The sequence below is a fragment of the Labrus bergylta genome, chromosome 14 (genome assembly GCF_963930695.1).
Source record: "Labrus bergylta chromosome 14, fLabBer1.1, whole genome shotgun sequence".
Classification (NCBI taxonomy): domain Eukaryota; kingdom Metazoa; phylum Chordata; class Actinopteri; order Labriformes; family Labridae; genus Labrus; species Labrus bergylta.
In genome coordinates this window covers 6,747,447-6,768,993 of record NC_089208.1, presented here as the reverse complement: position 1 = coordinate 6,768,993, position 21,547 = coordinate 6,747,447, and the positions used below count along the sequence as shown (strand labels likewise).

Genomic DNA, 21,547 nt, shown 5'->3' with positions numbered 1-21,547 from the left:
CGCAAGATAGAGCTCCGAGATCACTCTCAAGGTAAACGAACCCGGAAGACTGAAAACTATTGGCTCGTCTGAAAGGTAGAATAGAATCACTTTATTGATCCCAAACTGGGAAATTGTGGCGTTACAGCAGCAGGTTATCCAAACACACAATATGAGTAAAAAAAATACACAATGTTAGCAAATTCAAACATAATATAATATTTAATACAAAGTAAATAAGTACTAAAAATATCAAAACTAAGAATGTGAATATATACAACCAGGATTTAACTAAGCATTACTAGTTTTAAATAGGAAGATTACATATGAAAGATTAAATGTAAATGTGCAAAAACAGAGTTGTAAATTAAATATGAAAGATTAAATGTAAATGTGCAAAAACAGAGTTGTAAATGGACAGTACTGACATAAGTTAAAGTGCATGAGTGTAGACATATTATAAGCAGAAACTATACAATATAACTGCGAGTAGACAGACAAATGAAGTGAACATGAGTGCAGGGGAAATTTGTAAATTTAACATGTGCAGAACAGATTACAGTAAGGAGAGACAGATATTATCGATATGTAATAAACAATAAATCTAAACCATTTGAGGTTGCAAACGAATGTCTGTGTGTTTAATTAGATGGCTTAGCTACATCCATAAAGGCTACATGTGGTAGATATGTGGTTTTTATTACTTATTTTCCCCTTTGCCTATGATTTAATGACATGCCTGTTTTATGTTTTATTATTATTACTATTATTACTGTCCTTGTAAAGCACTTAAAAGGTTATTGTAATTATTTCATTAAGACATGAAAACTCTTCTCTTTTTTTCATTTCCATGAAAGTCATTTCTATGTACCTCAAAAAATAGAAAAAGCTTGTCCAATTTGGAAAATTTGAACTAGGTATTTAATGGTAACCACATGGCCTAACTTGCAATACTGGTGTAGTGCTTAACTATTCAGAGCACTTCCTCGTCTCCAAGTTAATGTTTGAAGGCACACAGGCACGGATTCTTAGAAAAATAAGTTGATATGAGTGAGGAGTCCAACTCCTAATTATTGCCTGCTTTGGCCCCACTTTTTGAGAAAGGCCTGCAATCTTATAGATTCTTAGAAGTCAGCAGAGGCTGCGAATGGATCTACGTGAATGACTCTCCTGTATGCTGATAAAATATCTGTAAGAATGCCTCCAACCATGGCAATGATGAAATCCACAGACCTAACAGACAAGGCTATCACTACTGCCTGACACGACTGAATCAACATTTCTTTTGCAAAACTATTTATTTTCAAGAACCGTGTGCACGTTATTCCAGTGATTATTAATTTAATGTATTCACCAAGCATACTTTATTTAAACACTCTTAATGACACTCTATTCTAAAAAGGGTCAGGATGAAATCATGAACTGTATCTGCAGGTCTACAATTCTTACATGAGTCTTTGATTAAATCTGTCTTCTGCTCCACTCTTGATTCAATTGCCCTGGCGCAGATGATGTCACTTCTATGACTTTGGTTTTGAAGGTCGACTGCATTTCTGGAAGAACGTCAGTCCTCAGGAAGAGCACTGTAAACACCATCACATGGAAGCAAAATAACCAACCGATTTTATTCAGTGTCAGGGCCCCGTGAGCTTATTGCGGATATTTTGAGGCGAAAGAAAGAAAGCCCCTTCCCAAGTGTTAATGATTCAGAATGCACAGACTCAGCCTGTATTTAGAGAATGTAAATAACTAGGATACCCTCGACCTTGATTCAGTATTGACGCTTGATCACCATGAGTTGTCCCAGGTCAGGCTATGGTGAAACCAAACAAATCAGATGATAGATCTGCCTTATGCAAATGAAGGCTACAACTGTAAACATGTTAACCTTGTCAACATAAAGGCCATTCAGGTTTGTGTGCTTGACTTAGACCTTGTATGCAAATCTGTCTCTGCAGGACATTCTGTCCTTCAAAGAGCATCACCTCTTCTGTGTTGTCATAACAACTCCGGCTCGCTGTGAGGGGGTTGCCTTTGTGGATACCAAAGATAATTTCTCTTTGTCCTGTAAGCGAGGAGGTTTTAAGATTTATGAATCTAACGGTCTCCTGTCTCAACCCGTGTGCCAGCTGTCTTCAACACTGTTTAGAGGGTTCAGGACTCAAAAGTAAACTCCGTCATTGGCATGGCAATGTCAGCTGAAATGCAACACTTTCTCAACACCTTTATAATGACTACCAGCAACTGATTGGACAATAAGATCATAAGCCTGCCTAAAAGGTGCTGAGGGTGGGTTTCTGGTTATGCTTGGTTGGTAGAGCAGGCGCTCCATGCACAGAGGCTGCAGTCCTGGTTGCACAAGTTGCAGGTTCGACTACCGGACCTGACGCTCTTTGGTGCATGTCATCCCCCACTCTCTCTCTCTCTCTCTCTCTCTCTCTCCCTGCATTTCCTAAATCTCTTCAGCTTCCCCATCTAATAAAAGCCCAAAAAACAATGTAAAAAGGTGCTGAGACTCTAGAGTTTATAGCCAATAAAAACCTCTTCATTGCTATGCACTTAACGCTCTGACTTTACTGAAAAGTTAATCTGAGTTAGAACTGTTTAGTAGATAGAGATGAGATGAACTTTATTGTCCCAGTGGGAAATTTGTATATATATATTTTTTTGTCAGCAGGGGTCCCTCTTGTCTACGATGTAATCCAGCCTCAGTTAAACAAAGGTATTGTAAAGAATGTATCCTCCTACAAGACTATAATTGGTAACATTAATCCGGGTTTAATGAGATTAGTTAAAACAGAGTGATGTAATCCATCTGATTAACAAACATTAACACATTTTAAAGTTCAGGACTTAAATACTAACAATGATTTAACATTATTTGGTGTTCTATACTTCCTTACTGACTCCTACTCCTGCTGTTGCAACACTGATCCCAGCTAAATATTTTTCTCTCTCCTACAGCCATTACGGGTGTAGCTGAAGGCCCAAGTCTTAAATCTAGTTTCCTAACCTTCCCTTATCTTGCTACCAGTCTTTAAGGATCTATGTCCTGTGAGATTTTAGAGAGCCCCATTGTGATTAAAGCTATCAATCCAAGTCCCTGTCGGAGTCTCAAAACATTTTCCTTGTTGCTCTCAGTGTTTGCTGAGATGCCTCACTAAATGACTAATATAAGCTTTGGTTAAACTGCTATTAAACGGGAGCTGTTTTCAATGGGTTGCAGAATGTGTGCCTGGAAAAACAACTGTCAAAAAGCCTATGCAGCAATAAACCTGTTAGTTTTTTACAATTTTGTATTAACTCGTTAATTATCTGAAAAGTATCCAAAATTTGGGTCCCAATTTTTACAAGGGAGTTGAGTTCTGGGTCGTGAGGCTAGACCAGTTGAGAACCACTGATATAGTGCCTCTATATCAGTGGTTCTCACTGTTAGTTTCAGCCTGTTTCATAACAAGCAAAAAACCCGTCACAGGAGCTTTAAAGTTAAAACCAATGTTTAAGGAATCACTGAGCAAAGGGCAAAGGTTATAAATGATCTTTATTATAATCCTTGGAACAGCGTTCAGTATACAGAAGTTGCATTTTTTGAGTTGAGAAACCATAAAACTGTTAATGATTAAGAAATGATATCAGACAAATATGGAAAGAATAAGTCGTGTTTACCAGCCTTTCATTTCATTACTTAAGCTCAGTCAGACAGTCGTAGCTTTCTGCTTATTATTAAACATGCATGATCGAGTGCACTGAAGTCAGGTGGCTGATTGTGACAAAAAGGTGAAATGGTGACAGGATAAATAAAAGTACAGAAAAGAGTGGGGGGGGGGGGAAACACTACATTTGAGCATACCTTCCTTATCTGCATTCAGCAGAGCCACATCCAGAGCGTATACAGTTCACACTTCATCGTTTTTACTATCGATTAAGAGCGACTATTCAGTTTCTCCTTTGAGCCAAATCTTATCAATCAGTGATCGTTTTTCTATTCAGGAATATGAAGCAAATGAGGAAAAATAATCTAAAGGAATAAAGAATGTAGAATTCAAAATTTAGAAATCAGAACCAGGTCTTTTCCAAACACCCGCACAAGTCAGCGTACAACACAACATCCCTGTGAAGTGCACGTTTGACGTTTTCATTGCTGCAGCAGATAAAGGCGGATCTGTGTTGTCTTTGGTACCACAGGCCTTAAGACCTCAGGCCAACACTTTCCCTCGACTTGTAAATCACTACAGCCCTGCCTATTATCTCTCCTGTGTTGTGGAGTTGGAGCTGTTTCTTTCCTGCAGTAAACAGTACTTTTTCCTTTAAACCAAAATATGTCATACTTGAAGATCTTCTACCAGCTCATGGCTTTTGACATCATTTGCACAATGCTAAAAACACAACGACTTCACATATTCTTTTTTTTTTGTACAACGTTTCCCTTTTTTTTTTTCATGTGAACTAAATATCATGACCGGGTCTGGATTAGAGCAGCCTGAGAAATGACCTTTGATCTCTCCAATTAAATCCTTTAGATGGTTCTTAGAAGCAATAATAATAGGACACAACAAAAACAAAAAGACACATGTAGTCACATTTTCTTTTCATGATATGGGTCTCATAGATTGAAAGTACCTTTAGATGGTTATTGCACATAATAAAAGTGTGAGGAACAAAAGGACTCAAATCAAACTCTTAATACAACACATATATAAAGTGACCGATGCAGCGACAGTGGGAGGTATAACGATTAAACATCACAATGTGGACTATTGCTATTAATGACAGAATCCAAACACCTACAGCTGCACCCTTCTCTTTCACATGAAGCACATCAGCTCTCTTCTTCAGCCTGTTCTTATAGACGCCGCCAATCCGTACATACACTTAAATACATTTGGTTGAATGTCTCTCTTTGCCTTCTTCCATGCAGCATACTCCTCACATGTCTTTGCTACCTCACTCCTGATCCCTTCGTTTTTATCTACACATCTGACACACCTGATTCCAGATATATTCCAAAGATGTTCAGCAGAAAAGCAGAGGATTTGCATCTCCTCAGACATGGCTGGATACGTACATTTGCATGAGGAAACAAAATCGTTATGCTTTGCTCTGAAATGTAATATTTCAGTAATTTCATTCCTTAAATGAACATGCAACATTCGGTTGCTGTTTTTTTCCCCCCCCGTTATACTCTCAACAGCACTCATCACATAGATATATAAAAATAAAATGAAATACATGTAAATAAAAAAAGAATAAACATACATTGAAAAGTGCAAATGTACATTTGTTTACAGCATGGCATATTCACTGTACAATCATTGATTATATACTCACATTATTTTATGCATTATAATAAGGATTACTAAGTAGCATAGTTTGAGTAAGAAATATTTCATAGCAAGTCTATTTGAAAATATTTGCATTGTCCTGTGACAAGGAGAGGCTCTTCTTAACATTGTCAGGGGAAATGTGTGTGTGTGTGTGTGTGTGTGTGTGTGTGTGTGTGTGTGTGTGTGTGTGTGTGTGTGTGTGTGTCTGTGTGTGTGTGTGTGTGTGTGTGTATATGTACTTATGTGTGTGATAAATGTACACTGCAATAAGGAGTACTGTCTGTGCAAACAACAAAGCAGAGGAAACTGAAATCATTCTAGATCAGAGGCACAAAAACTGCCCAGCCTGCAATTCAAGTATCTAGCATTGTTTTTGGACAACACACATCTGTCAGACATCAGCAAAGCAGAGGGAAGGAGAAGGAGAGGAGAGAGGGATATTTCATTTTGCAGCTCAGACAGGAGGCAGATAAAGAGTGGAAACAAGCAGTTCAAAGAAATGGGTCAAAAGAGAGACACCATTTTGACAAACACTTTTTTTTCTCCCTAATAGAACAGGCTATTGCACCTCACTGAAAACACGTTTCTCATGTCAACCCGGTATGAAGACAGCTCACTGCATCAGGCCGGAAGCAGCAGTCATGCTTGCTTTCACATTTTGCTCCAAAATGACTGAAATGTTGTTGCAGACAAAGTCGTATCAAGAAGCAATTCAGGAAAACTGCCTGCTCTCAGGGTGAACTCACATCAGTCTTTGTATGAGACACTCGACCATTGTTGTGCTTGACTTGACCCTTTTACAAACATTTGATCCATGTTCAAACCAACAGCAAGGTAGGGCAGAAGACCTGCAAAAACAATGCTTACCGTTAATGGAAAGCATTGATAGTCATTCCCTGGCAGTTGGTTTGTTTTGTTTTCCTCAAGAAAAGCCATCATGTTCTGCATCTTGGTAAGGATTCCTGATGTTATAATCCTACAGGAGAAACTTTACAAAGGGTTTTCTGGCGCTGACTGTTTCCATTTTTTCTAGAGAGAAAAAAGAGGGTGTCCATGTTGAAATCTTGCCCCCTGGGGCATCTTGATGGGCGGGTTGCTTGCATGGAGAAGCTATCACACACTTCTGCACCAGGATGGTTATAATGGCTTCTCCAAAACCTGGATGCTTTGGCTCATGATTCAAGTAGCACTTTCATGGCCAAACAAGTTCAAATCCACATTTTGTCAGTCTTAAGAAACATGCTTTCATTAATTTGTTGGGTATTCTGTGTATGTGGGGTGCAGATTCACAATATTTTAGGGGGGTAATGGTAATCTGAAAAATACTATCTCGTGGCAGACAACCATGAATGGACATGGGCAGAACAGCGATCTGCAGTCTGGACCATCTTCTGTCTTTATTAACAAACTATTTTAGAGTTGATATCATACTGTACTGTTGGGGCGATGCTGCAGCACAACTTTCTGATGATTTTTTTCGTGCTGGACTTGTGTTTGTCTTTGAACATGTATATGAAGTAGAGACAAAGAAAGAGACGATATGATTGCTTCAATCTCACCCCGCCAGAATATGGGCAAGCATTCAAGTCTGCTGCTACTGGACGTCTTAACTTAACGCTCTGACTTGACTTTGTAGCGCAGAACCAGGTAAGTAGCAAGTCTGAGGACCAAGAAGAAGATCCCCAGCACTATGAAGTCCACGTACAGCTTAGCATCCTCCACATCCAGCAGCTGCAGGACCTCCTCTGGCTTTTGGAACTTACACACCAGGCCGGGACACTCCAACTCTGACCGGTTCATCCCATAGATAGAGAGTATCACTCCCTCAAAGCCGTACCTGAAAGAAAGCATTATTTTAGAATATAAAAGCTCTTGAAACCAGGGTTGTACAAAGAGAAATATTTCAAATAGATTCCAAGCACAAAGGCCTAAGGCAAACAAAGTCTACAAGGAGTTATTGCACTCTCATAAAAATGTGAACTGCATAAAGTAGCTTCAAGTACCTGACATAGGAAACATAGGAGCTCCACTGTAGGTATTTAGGTATGGTGTCAAAATTGACAAAGAAGCCAGAGAAGAGGAGAACCGGTATGGCTGTGACTGGACCCACAAAGGTTGCAACCTGAGGATAAAATAAGCAGTATTAAATCATAGACAGTTCATTAAGCACAAAGAAGAAGAACGATTGTGATTGCTTCTTAAAGTTACCATTTCATTCACATTTTTATTTTTCTCTGCTATTGACTCATATGTTGTATAATCATTACAAAGCAGATCAGGGGTTTAGGTAAAATACATCCTACTCTTCAATATGGCAGATAATATAGTTGTTTATGTTCACTTTTCATATTTTCATAGTCTTCTTTGCAACCTAACTACATACAGTTGAAGCTAATTTGGGTTTGTTAAGCTAGTAGCAGCAAATGTAGCCTCAACCCACTAGCCTCCAACAGGGCGGAGGCGTTAATGACAGGTATACTGTACTTGTGGATTACATAGCAAACTGACCAAGAACAAACGCTGGAGTTAAGTTGGTAACATGTATCCCCTTAAAATAAAGGCCCACACTTTCAGCTCCTTAACTAAGCTAGCATGTGCCGATATCAGCCCGTTATCTAACTCAAAACTACTAAGTAATGACATTACAATTTTCTTTTCATTTTTAACTTCAAAGTCTGTTCTTAAGATGAAAATGCTTCATACAGCTTTTTCAGATGTTCAGTAGTCCTCTCTGTCAACCACTGCAAAGAGACCCCCCCCCCCCCCCCCACTGCAATGTCCACAATACAGAAATGTGCACATATTTTCTCGATTAAAAGTCAAACTGATATATTTTGATAAAACAACATAATCTGGCTTGTATGTACACAGCTCAAATAAACTTGGCTTTAGCAGAAAAATGTCAAAGCTGTCTCTGAAACCATTCTGTGCTCGCAGGCAAAACATAAATGTAACTTAACAAAATGCAAAACCCATTTGAAGAGGAGGGTGGCTCAAAGGTTTTCAGCACTGACTGCATGGCATCTCCCTTAAAGTGACGTCAATACTGCGTCTCCATCAGCCAATCTCTAGAGTGCTACTCTGGCTCCTAATGACGTCAGTGCAATATGTCAGTGCCTGTTGCCGGGGGTATTTTGGCTTTATTTTTGTTCAACAGGAGGAGGTCCATCTTTATATACAGTTAGTAGTTTACAGGTGTGCCTACCTGCAGTGATGTGGATGCAGCTCCTATAAGAAGGCCTAGGGATTGGGCTACCAGTGCAGTGGATGTGGACAAGGCCATAAAGAGCAGGAAACGACTTGCTTCAGCAGGCTGCTCAGTCATCCAGTACACTATACTACAGTACATGATGGGACAGATCACCTGCAAAAGAGATTTCAGAGTGAAACACACTGCATGACTCTCCAAACCATTGCCTGCTCCCTCATTTAAACATTACCTGGAACGGTATATCAGCCATAGTTTTGGCCAGGTAATAGGCCTTCAGGCTGTACCAGTAGTTGAGATGTTCTCTCATAAACACAGACATCTCCAGAGGAACTGTGGAACAACAGCAGCGTTAAAAGACTTTCCACTTCATCCAGGTAAACAGCACAGCAAATCAATGTTTTCCAGTGTCTCGTTACACTCACAGGTCAGGATGGTGGGCATCAGTGCGGCAAACATGAGGAACAACATGGAGAAAAAAAGGAAGCCAGTGTTGTTGAAGACCTTACTGGCATCATTTCCAATGTTGAGATAAAGCAAGCCGATAAGAACCCCGATACACAGATGGGACATCACCCTAAGGTGGGTCAGCACCTGGAAAACACACAAGACAAACAAACACTACTCAGAATCCCTTAAGTAATAGGAATATGTCAAACGTAACCTGTTTTTATAATAGAGTCGACCTATTATAGTCTGAGTTAGTGCAGGAGTAGTTGAGAGAGTATGTATTTTACCGAGTCCCTGCATATTGTGATGAAGGTTCTCTTGAAGAGGATGCGGAACTGTGTGAATGAACTCGTGGCAAAGCTATGTTTCTCAAGAGTTCCCGTGTCCTGTGGAGAAAGACGGAGAGAGCAGGGAGTTAACATATATAAACACAAGACAACTGTTATTCAAAAAGAGAGAAATCACAGCTAAATACTGACATAATGCACGACCCCATGGCACATCCTACATCATTTGTTAATCAGAATCTTAATGGACACAGGCAGGGATAAATGTTTACAGCAGTTCAGCTTGGCCGAGGGACCCTTAATCTTCTCCCAGAGGGTAAAAGCTGAAACTCTGAGTGAAGAATGTGGGTCGGATCCGACACTATTTTCTTTGCCTGTCTGATAACAGACGGCTCATAGAGTGTTTGTAGATACAGGTATTTTTAACTCCTATGATTCTGTACAATTACTGAATAGACAAGTGATCAAACCAGCCTGTTATGCCGTATCTATCCGAACCCTTTCATCCATTGTCATGTTGGGAATAAATCTTCTACTGGAACTGAGCAGTGGAAGAAAACTCTGCTGCTGCTTGACTACTTGTTTTTTGTTGATGACCTATCATGTAAAAACATGCAAATAGAAAAGATCTGTCTTGAACGACATGTTTTGTTTTTTTTTTCAGATTTTTTACCCTCCCTAAAAGAAACAGTTACCCTTACTCTTAACAATGTTACAATGACACACTTCCCCCCTTGATTAATACAAAACTCAAAACACTGTGTCTCAAAACTAACTCCTGATGTCAATAATGGAAGGTATAAATACAGAAAAAGCTGAAAGTCCATTCAAAAGGTCACCATATATCCAATCAAATCATGGCATGTACGATAACGATATATAAGAAGTGAAAACACAGTGATCTCTTTGTCTGTGGTAAAGGTTAGTGGCTGATGCCTACAAAGAAAGAAATAAGGAAGAAAAGAGAAAGGGCAGCAGAGAAAATCAATAAACTGATCAAATGTTTATAGGAGTGAAAGGGAAACCTGCTGCATGTAGGAGGGAAGCTGTAGAGAGCTTTTAGTGGTTTAGATTTACAGTTTTAGCATTTAGCCGATGCTCTTATCAAAAACAACTTATGAAGCCGAGAAAGAGCGAGTTAGAGGAAGCTGAGACGGGCTGAGGAGACAGATCGATGAAGCCGAGGAGAGGAGGAAGCCTTTTGGGGAAGAACAGGTAGTCCCACTGACAGGTTGAAGGTTTTTGTTTTTGTTTTTAAGTAAATCAAGTTATTTGGTGTAATAGCTTATTTGAACTGCTTAAATGGAAGCAAGAAAACACTACTTTATTCTATTTATTAAAGATTTTAAGAATCATTTCTATCAGACAGAAGCTTTTTATATTCGTTCTAAGGAAAGAGTAATTCATCACAAGCCGCGGAAGGATATTGATCATTTCTGATGCAGTTGCGTTTTATTGCGAAAGCTTTGAGGTAAGAGAAAGCAGCCATCCTCAGCATTCTGTGGCTGTAGATTTGGCATTTTTCCATTATCATACACAGTAATGTGAAGATGTAATGCGTAGTTATAAAGGAGTGGTTTAGCTAGTAATCAATGCTGGTTTCACTCACACTGTGACATTGAGAGGGACAGGAGGAGTCACTTTTGTCCTTAGAGTTCTTCTTGCCCTCCTCAGAGCACAGACCACCCTGGACCGCCTCGAACAGCACTGGATTCAGATCCCCGTACTCTCCTGACGCCACCTCAATTACTACGAACACAGAGTAGATGCTGATAAGAACACAAACACAGACACACACGGAGACACGCAGGGATTCATTGGCACTGAAGGTGTTATTTTTTTTTATCTTACTGAAGTCCGCAGGATTGTGATATGTGGGACAGTGGAGGCCCAGGTTCTTCAGATACGGGATGAGGTAAGGTACGGTGCCCTTGTATATGCACTGACCCTGACTGAGGATGTACAGCTGGTGCAGGGACACAGGAACACAGTGATCAACATAGTTCCCAACACACTGACTCTCTGAATAATAAATGAAGAACTGACAAAACAACAGGCCCGTATATCGACTGCTGCGCTGCTCGTCGGCTGGACAAAATGAATCCTGCTTTTGCTAACCTGTAGCCTGGTCTGAGTAGCAGCTAATGGAAGGCCAGACATGTCAAGCACTCGAGGTTACCTTATCAAACATCTCAAACAGCTTGGCACTGGGCTGATGGATGGTGCAGATGATTGTCCGTCCGCCCTGAGCCAGAGACTTCATAAGGGAGACGACCTGGAAGCAAGACGCGCTGTCCAGACCACTGGGAAGGGATGCAAGAAGGGACAAAAACTCAGTCAGATATTTAGCTTTATCCGTATAAATTACTTGGATTCATATTAGACGGGTAATCACTAACCTAGTTGGCTCATCAAAGAACATCACAGGAGGATTGTTGACCAGCTCAAGGGCTATGGCCAGTCTTTTACACTGACCTCCAGAGAGACAGTTGGTGCGAGTCAGAGCACACTCCTGGAGACCCAGAGCGGTCAGGATCTCATCCACCTTACAACACAAACAAACCTGCGTGAGTACATACCTACCTTTGCACACACAAACTGTGTAAATGTCAGTAACATTTCAGGACCTAAGGGACTCTAAGGGAACGTCAGGGGCAGGCTCTCTGACATTCCCTTAGAGTTTCCCTCGCGTCAACATCTTCATAATACCAACAAAATAGCGGAGAAGAACATACATGGCAAACAGAAAACATAATGAAGCTGTTTGGGGGTTTTGTTCATTTGAATAATGTGAATACAAATAAAAGCACCTGTTTGAAAATGGAACTAAAACTATCTTAAACTTTACCGGCCAATTTGTCCGTGACTTCCTGTAAAAGGTTTACATTGTTGATTTCCATTAACTGTCTTTGGGGCAATTAGTTTCTATCTATAAACTATATGATCTATAAATCAACCAGATGTAAATTAGTTTATTTGGCTCATCCAGTGAACTAGATTCATAAAAATTGGGATTTATGATTTAATTTATGCAAAAATCCATGATAAAAATCCTTTTAAAAAAGCAGTCCTGTTTACCAATTAGAAACATAACCCACAAAGATCTATATAGAGCGGCTGCGGCTCAGTTAGTTGAGTTGGTCATCTCTCAACCGAAAGGTTGGGGGTGTGACCTGTGGTGTAAAAGCACTTTCAGTAGTCAGAAGACTAGAAAAGCTCTTTACAAGCCGTCCATTTACAATTTAGCTAAAAATATTTAGGTTCATGAAATATTTAAAGACTGTCGAAGCATGGGGAATCTCTGAATGGAGGCATTTTTCTGTTGCCAGTAATTTTGATGTAATCAATTAATTCAGACTTACAAGTTCCTTCTTAACCTGCACGCTCTCACTCAGCTTCAGATTGGCAGAAACCTAAAAGACAGAAGTCAGTACGATGTTATCGATCATAAAGATTTAATGAGGGATTAAGAGGGTTTTTTTTGTAAGATGACCTCACCATCATGGCCTCCCTCACAGTGAGGTGTGGCAGCAGCATGTCATCCTGCATGATGTAGCAGGACATCTTCCTGAAAGTCCTCAGGTCCCTCGGTCGACCGTTCACCATAATCTGCCCCTTCATGCCCGTCTCCCTGTTTCCCCACAACAACAACAAAAAAAAACATTTTCAGCCTTTTCCAAACACTAAAATGATTTCAAGCACAGATAACAGAGATAATAATCTGCACAACCCCATCAAATCCCTAATCTCACCTGTACCCTGCCAGAATATTCATCAGAGTGGATTTCCCGGCTCCCGAAGGCCCCATGATGCCAATCAGCTCTCTGCTGTTGAAACTTCCAGACAGACACTTGAGGAGTGCTTTGTAACCTGATTCAGCGGTGAAAAAACATATTAATACAGGTGTTATTGATCTGACATTGTACTACATTTTACCAAATGTTCTCCCAATAAGGTTTAATGTAAAAAAAAACAAAAAACAAGATTATCCAAGACAAAAATGTGATATATAAGAAAAACAGGTACTGGTGTTGGCTCCTTACAAGAATAATAAAAGACTAAATAATTCGAAATGCTATATTCTGTTTGCCTTTGCCCGGTTACCATTTTGAAATGGTCCATCTGCTCAATCAGACATGTTTAATTTAAAAACATCTTTATAGTCTCAGACAGAGTCAGTGAGTAAGTTAAGGAGGGGGAACAGAGGTTGTGTTTCAGTCTAATAGCTTTTCTTCTGATGCAACTGACTGATGAAACTTAAAACTTCACTGATTCTTAAAGTGTTGTTACAGATGGTTGTGTAGATGGCAAACTCCCAAAGGGGAAGTCACAAGCTACCCAATCTGAAAACCAGCAATCCCAGACAGTCAATGGTCTGTCAAATATCCTGTGACAAATAAAAATCATCTGTATTTGCAGGCTACACTGACTACAGCCATCATTAAAAGTAAACTACAAAAACTGCTGGATAAGGGGAATTAGATAGACAAAGAAGTGAAAGCTCTTATCAGTGTCTGAGTAAAAAAAAAAAGGATTCAAGGTGAAGCTGTCTGGAAATAAACCCTGAAGATTTCACAGGACTGTATCAGAGCAGGGTTTCAGGTGTGCAGCAAAACACTAAAAGAAGTAGCATGCATACAGAAATATTTATGATCAGGAGGCCCTCAGTGGCACCAACAGAAAGACCACAGGCGTGCAGTGTTTCTTGAAAGGGATCATAGTGGTGTGGCCTGCGAATGAAGATGTCTCAGGCTATTTTTTGATGCATTTATTAACCTTTGCAGGGTTTGAAGCTGAGTGAAAACAGTACAACTGTCCCTTTTAGAACTGACTCAGAAAGCTTCCTCATACAGTGGGTAAAAAAAGCCATAAGAAGCCTGCCTCTTTCTCACCTCAAAATTTTCTCAACTGTCTGCAGGGATGTCTCAAACTGTGTAATTAGGGTCTCAGCAGAGCCGCTAGCCTCCTCAAACCCTCAATATGAATCTAATGGCAAACCCCACCACCACCTCCTCGCACTGTTATTACATCAGAAAGCCTTGTCTCAGACAGCCGAGCAGCCTGCTGTCAGTGAGGCAGCCCTGCTCTGGCATGTGGTGCATACTGATGATCTAACCCACTGCTGTAGGTCGCCCATAATAATGGTCTTATCTGTGTGAGGCTGCAGAAGCATCCAGATCACCCCGTCTCATGGGAGCTATAAGTCTATTACATCAATGTCTACTCATGACACCAAGACATAAAGACTCCACAAATTGTGACAATATATAAACAGTGATCCCAGACTGAACTCAAAATAATTGTTGGTATTCACAGTCATGGCTCAGGAGGGGGTTAAATAGTCTTTGAACTGAAGCCCATTAGGCTACAGAAATGTTGCTTAATTGTTAAACCAGCTACAAAATGTTTCCATAAACTATAGGCCTATAAGGAAATGCTTTCTTCTTTGCACACTCAATCAGTGTTTGTAACAGTCTTATCTATATTATGCTATATTAATCTAATCTTAAATGAGATTTTCAGAGGGGCTACTGTAGGCTATCCTATCTTGATAGAGCATGCAGGCTATCTGCCCTGGCAGTGGTTGCAGTAGATTGAAAATATGAATTGTGTCACAGCAAGATATCTTCTGAAACATTGTTGGAATCACAGCAGTGTGACAAGATACTGTCCATTTTTTAAAATTAAAAACATGACCTATTCTTCGTCCAAAAAATACCCTGGGGCCTACCATAGACTGTAATGGGGCCTACATTATCTGCAATGTAACTAAACCACGGGCTGTTTGGCTGACGATTATGTTCTGCTAATCGGCTAACGTTGAGAAGCTAGCCTCAAGGAGAGATGAGGACCAAGCTTTAAGTTGGTAAGCTCATATAAGCAGATATTTAATGTTTTTTTTCCAGACTTGCAGTTATCTACATTCAGTGAAGCTGATATCTCTCTAAGGAATTTATCAGACTTCATATAGGCTCCCTAAAGCCACAATAGCCTTTAAGTTTTCCTAATGCTGCCCTGCTCCCACAAACCTGGGACTACACTTTGTGTGTGAAGTTGCCAGACTTTGCTGTCAAGTTAAGCTAAACAAGTTTTTAAGGTAAACTATTGTGGAAAATAACCTACGTAATTTTGTGCAAGCTGCAAAATTGTACACAGAAATATAAAATAAAGGAATGTCAGGTAAGCTAGATGTTTTCTGCTCTCTGTAATTCAGGGTAGCAGCATACAATGCTAGCATCTTTCACGTGATTTGTTTTTTTCTACATCATTTTGTCTTCTGTTTTACCGTGACTGACCATGTCGTGCACAACATAAAAGGATAAATAAGCTAATACAATAGTGCTGCACCTAACTATGAGTTGGAAAATTAATTTTTATAATGTAGTATAATGAAGTATTTAACGATAAGCTGTAATGGAGTAGGTGTTCAGTCAGTTCAGAAGAAGCACTACCAGGGCTACCATATGTTATTTAACAAGCAAATGCCTTACATTTAGTATTCTAATTAGGTAAAAGTATCAGGAATAACTTAAATATTAAAAGGGACATAGGCCTATAGGCTACACAGTAGTGGCTGTTGTTCTACGATTTAATAAAATGATTATTATTCATACACTCGTGAAGGCCGATGCAGAATTTTAAATTCATTATGTTACAAGGTCGTATGGCACTGCAACAAATTATGTCATTATGGATTCATCCGCCAAATAGTTCCTTGGTTTCTCTATTGATTGTTCATTTTGTACATAAGAGACCACCCATCACATACATGACACGGCTATCAACATAGTTGTCAGTTAAACATTTAAATTAATTGGCAAAATCAAGCTTCAGGTATGAAGTAAAAGTGGAGTTGGAGTACTAACAGGCCTGAGATGATAATACTTAAAAACCTCAAAATACCTCACACTTGCAGGCTACTCATTTATGTTCCACCAGTGAAAAGGAGCAGAGGCTGAGAAGCAAATGCTCGTGATGGTATCTGATGATACCACTCTCCTCTTAACAATGCAGAGATGCAGTTTGCAGTAAATAACAAATTGCAATGCTGATATCACCATGAGGCATGGCAACATTTTCCCTCTCTCCCTCCCTCCTCCTCTCTTCCTGTGTTTCCCCTTCAATGGCTGGTCTCACATTTCACCTGGAGAATACTTCAACGGGAGGAGAATATCCCTCCACATCGAAAGCAGGTCACAGCCGTCACAGCGTCCTAACAGGGATCAATGACTGCCCTCTTCTATAACACAACCTATAATAACACGTACAGAAAGCAGGCAGATAGCTTAACAACTAACCTGCCTGAACTCTTTTATACTAAATTCTTTATTCTCGTTTTCAAATAAATATTTATTTCGGTTTTTCAGAGATTTTAGCAAATATGTGGTGTGTGACAATAATTCCAAGACTTCAACATATAATTCACAAATGACATTAAGGGTTCAACTCATGGTTCATCCTGCGCGTCATCCATTCTTTTCCCCTCTTCTCCACCAGCTGTATAAGTATTGCTTACAATTTAGCAGAAACACATAAAAGGATGTGCCATGAACTGTGTAAAAAAGATGGACTACACAAGAGTCACTGAACTGTAATTAACCCCAAGTATCTTCTTCAACACAGGAATCTGTTGTGCTGTGGACTGTACTGTCCTAAGAGGTCTCTGCGGTTTTAATAGGTAAGCTTAATGTGTTTTTTGGTCAGCGAAAACGGGCAGAAACCTCACCAGATTAAACTGTACAACTCTAGCTCTGAATGACCTCACCAGCGCAATTTGTCGGCGCCAGTCGCGTGGTGTATTTTTGCTTCACTTTTGTACAATGGGAGGAGGTGATGACGTGTTGTCCATCTTTATATCCAGCCAGTGACTAACAAATTACAGATGATATCATGGGATCAATTAATGGTTCATGTTATGCATCATCCTTTCTCCTCTCTCTCTCTCTCTCTCTCTCTCTCTGCAAGCTGTATAATAATTGCATATAATTCAGCAGAAACGACATAAAAGAATGTTTTTACCAAGATGAAATTATCTCTGACTACAAAAGCATACAGCAGAACAACAGCCTTAAGCTCTTATTACACCTGTTTTGTTTTTTTAGAGCTTTGATCAGGCAGACAGGCACTGCAGAGAATCAGCTATCTCCTTATCTTGTTAAATGAGCAATACACACACTGACAAGCGCCTCTGAATAAACTACAGCATGGGTCAAATACACGGCAAGTCGCTGATATTAAAGCTAGGTGTGGCTTGTTACTTTATGTGAGTGGCAGAGGTTATTGGAGAGGCAGTAAAGCAGGATGTGCGTGCTGTATATATAACAGGGGATTCACTGAGATTGAAAAGTGAGTAAAATGCAAAGCAACGTCTTTATGAAAAGACACCGCTTAATTAGTAAAAAGCTGAGACACTTCCTGTTCACACAACATCGGCCTGATGCGCTGAGGCGCCCAGAGACAACACAAACAAAAGCAAACACCACAGGTTGATTTGATGAGAGAAAACATGCATAATCAGCGCTCAGACAAAAGCACTGCAATGATCACTGCTCTCTCGCTGTTCTTCTGTGTGTGTTTTTTTTTACACTACAGGCCTCTCACACACCCCGAGCAGGCTTTCAATATGCACATCAATTTTACACAAGACTAAAATAACACAGGACAACCTGCAATGCATCATGTATGAACTCTATATGTTGAGAACACATTAACAAAGGATTCCTCTGAAGAACAACGTGGTGCATAACTGAATAGTTTAATCAGATATTACTAATTGTTGATTGTTAATCTCAAGGTTGGGAAGTTTAATGCAGTTTATAATTCATCAGCAGATCAATCGTGACTCGCTGCCACCGCCTGCCATCGGACAACAACAGGGAAAAGAGAGGAAAGCAGTGTGCCAACCTGTGAGTGTAAATTATTTACGTCGTCTAAACTCTGCTGAGCACAGCAAGGCTCACAGCCACACTGCCTGCTTCAACATGGAGGAAGTCTGCAAGTGTGTGTGTGTGTGTGTGTGTGTGTCTTTGTGTGTGAGGACTGGGCAGGGCTACATATGTCAGAACAACAGAGCAAGGGAGGGGAGACAGAGGAAACAATATTTTTCTTAACTGTCACAAAATGCCTCTCTGGTAATATTCTGGGCTCAAGATATTGATCGGCATGGGTGGTGCTCGCCTGCTCATCCATCATGTTTACTACAGTACGTGAGCTTAGCGGGCAGTACCTCTCCTCCTCCACCAGGGACCCTCGCGGATGGTGTAGGAGAGCTCACAGAACGTCAGGTCCACGGCAGAGCGGCGTGGAAGGTGGGAGAAGCGCTGGGCCTCGGTGATGTGATTCTCCACTTTCTTCAGGTGGACGAGCAGGGGCGCCTCCTGAGGAGCTCCGCCGGGGAGTTTAGTCTCCTCCATGGGGATGCTGACCGATCCCGCCTCCAGGGTCCTCTCAGCCATGCTGAAACGCTGCAAAAGGAGGACACACAACACTGTTTTTTTTAACTGTTAATCACCACTTAATTACTTCAAAAGAAGAAGGTGCAATCAAACCTCATATTCTCATTCTACGGCAAAACCATTAACCTTCATAAAGAATCGTTTAAACCTGAAAAAATCATGTAAAAGATGATTTCCTCCAAGATTTAGATTTCCCTTTGTTTTATATTTTCTGACAGTTTGGCCTCCATGCAGCTAACACAAGAGCTAACCTCAAATAAAACTGTAGCCTGAGCAGACGTGTTGACACAAAGGTGCTGCTGTAAAATGATTTTAGGACGACTGAAGGCATCATCTTAAAACTAGGTACTGCACATGATCCGATTACACTTCTGTCTCCTGGAGGGGCTGCTTGAGAGGAATGAGAGTCTGCATGTGAAGAGTCGAGGTCTGGTTTCAGTCCTGCGGCACCCTTACTGCTGATCCACATAAATTTCCTCCTAAACTGAAGTGTTGGTAAAAGCTTGTGAAGCTGCTGCTGATCCATTAGCTTCGCAATCATCTGAAACACATTGTTTCCCCCGTAATATCAGCATCCTGAAGATATCAGGATATCTTCAGAGTCATGTTACAGTCTAATTCATGGGGTCAGTGTCAGCAGCGATTTACCAAAACAATACCCCAGTCCTTATTAATTAAAAGGATTATGCGCAGCATTTAAATGAGTTTCCTAAACTTAATCAAGTGTCTTATTTAAGATTGAAGACTAGTTTTAGATAAAGAGTCGTGAAATCCTCAGATAAATGTTTATAGGCTATACGGTCATGTTTGAGGAAAATGATGCACGAAAAACAATATACAGCATCCAAAAACCCCCAGATTATGTCATACATAAAAGGATTCTATCAAGGGGAATTACCTGATAACATTCAGTGATCTGGTTACCTATGATTACTTTAATGTACATGAAATAACATCTAACAGAAAAGGTTAATTCATTCACACTGAATTAGGCCTAAATTTGATTTTAGAGCCTTTTACACAGTTTGAAACTCTTTTAGAGAATTTCAGACGTAAACAACACACGATGGCACGCAAACATACACACATGCGGCTGGGTCAAACTGTCAAATCAAATCTCGGCATCAATCATCTAAAGCAAACCTGTAGTAGTCTCTGGTCACTGCTCTGTGTGACCTACAGTACTGTGCATGTCGTAAAATACCTTCATGAGAAAGAGGAGCAGTGAAGAAAATTGACCGTGACTTCTATTGACCACCATACCATTAGTGAATTTCCATTACCAGCCTGCATTTAAAGCTCTGTAAAAAAAAAAAAACCCTACCAGGCTTTAATGGCCTCTTAGTCAGATGAAGGCCTCCATGTTCTGTCATGTGCGGCCCAAAAGCCAGAACACGTGAGCACACGGACACACACAGACGTGGTTAAAGTCTGCAACAGGGCTGAAATATGGGTTTTTGAATGTGTTTGATAGTGATGCAGTGGCTTTGTGCTCTGCAGTGACTCTCATTGATGGATGAGGAGGCTCCTTTTTAAAAGCACCTGTTAACAACAAACTGATGATGAGATGAAACCATGAGACACAGTGCAGGCTGGAAATGGTAGGTGAGTGTGGGAAAAAAAAAATAAAAAAAAAGTGACTTCTTTTACAAGGTGGATGAGTCATAAATGAGCCTGCTCTGAGTACACACAGTCAACCTTGCACTGTGTGTTGCATTGCACACGTACACGCACGCACACACGCACGCGCCCATTGCACATACTTCTTTGGTTGTGTGTTCAGATGCAGACCAGGTGAGCAGCTCTGTCCCGGGTTTCTCCTCTCTGGGTCAGAGCAACAGTGCTCAGATGTTGCCTCCGGGTAAGACAACACAATTCCTCCACATCAGAAGGTCTAACAAACAGTCCCAACCTGCTCAAGAGAAATAAAAAAACAAAACAAAAAAACAAACAACAACAACAAGATGCTCACGGTGCGACACAGTCCAGGAAAAAAACCGCTGAGATGCATTTAAGGACAGAGCTGTGTTCCTCTTATCAATATGCCTCGGGGTGCGGCGCACATCGTCCCGCATCCACTATAGCAACTCCTAAGATTAAAATCATGTCCGGCCTCAAACTATGACTGCATCCAGGAGCATCGTCCGGGGGATCAGGATTCCTGTCATGGTTTTTTTTTTTTTTTTTTCTTCCCCTATACGATTGTCCTTACATCCATCCGTCTTCGGACACTCGCACACATCCTCAGCAGTGCCGATGATTAGAATGACAGTCTTCAGTGTCTCGACATCAGGATTGAAACAAAAAAAAAAAAAAAAAAGACCAGGCGAGCAGTGCTGCAGATGCTTCAGCAGTAGCAGCAGCTCGGTGTACAAGCAGCAGCAGCAGCAGCAGTGATCCTCTTACCGGTTGGTGCGTCTGTGTGGTATACGCACGCCGGTCTGGGATGCAGGGCGTTGCTGGCAGGATGCTACTCGAGGAAAAAAAAAAAAAAAAAAATACAGTTTTGGCTTTGATCGCTTCCTCCTAATCCCAATCCTGTCCTCATGTTTTGGGATGAATTAAATCTCAGGGAGAGAAAAAAAAAAGAAAAGAAAAGGGATAGCCTATTTTGTAAAGGCAGTGTAAGAGTTTATCAAAGACACATTTTTTTAAATCTCTGTAAAGACTTTTGAATGATGTGGTGATTTTAAGGCTCCAGCACTGACCTAAAAGTTGATGACTGCTCGTCTAATCACACTGACCGATACAACCACTTCTATTAAATTAGCCTCTAGATGCCAATTCAAACCCTTTAATACTTAAGTATTTCATTTCCTTTTCCTGGACTACAGGGCTGCCATC

General features: G+C 40.5%; 1 protein-coding gene across 1 annotated transcript; it reads right to left on the bottom strand.

Moving 5' to 3' along the window:
• Positions 1-3,502: 3,502 nt before the first annotated feature.
• On the bottom strand, positions 3,503-21,144 carry abcg4a (ATP-binding cassette, sub-family G (WHITE), member 4a). Its single transcript, XM_020646187.2, has 15 exons — positions 20,467-21,144; positions 18,475-18,712; positions 13,001-13,118; positions 12,747-12,879; positions 12,611-12,661; positions 11,648-11,793; positions 11,428-11,551; positions 11,100-11,214; positions 10,858-10,997; positions 9,249-9,347; positions 8,937-9,105; positions 8,744-8,844; positions 8,509-8,667; positions 7,307-7,425; positions 3,503-7,140 (listed from the first exon to the last, which is right to left on the bottom strand). Exons 2-15 carry the CDS (start codon positions 18,701-18,703, stop codon positions 6,915-6,917), a joined length of 1,929 nt encoding a protein of 642 aa, XP_020501843.1. The 5' UTR covers positions 18,704-18,712; positions 20,467-21,144; the 3' UTR covers positions 3,503-6,914.
• Positions 21,145-21,547: the final 403 nt, after the last annotated feature.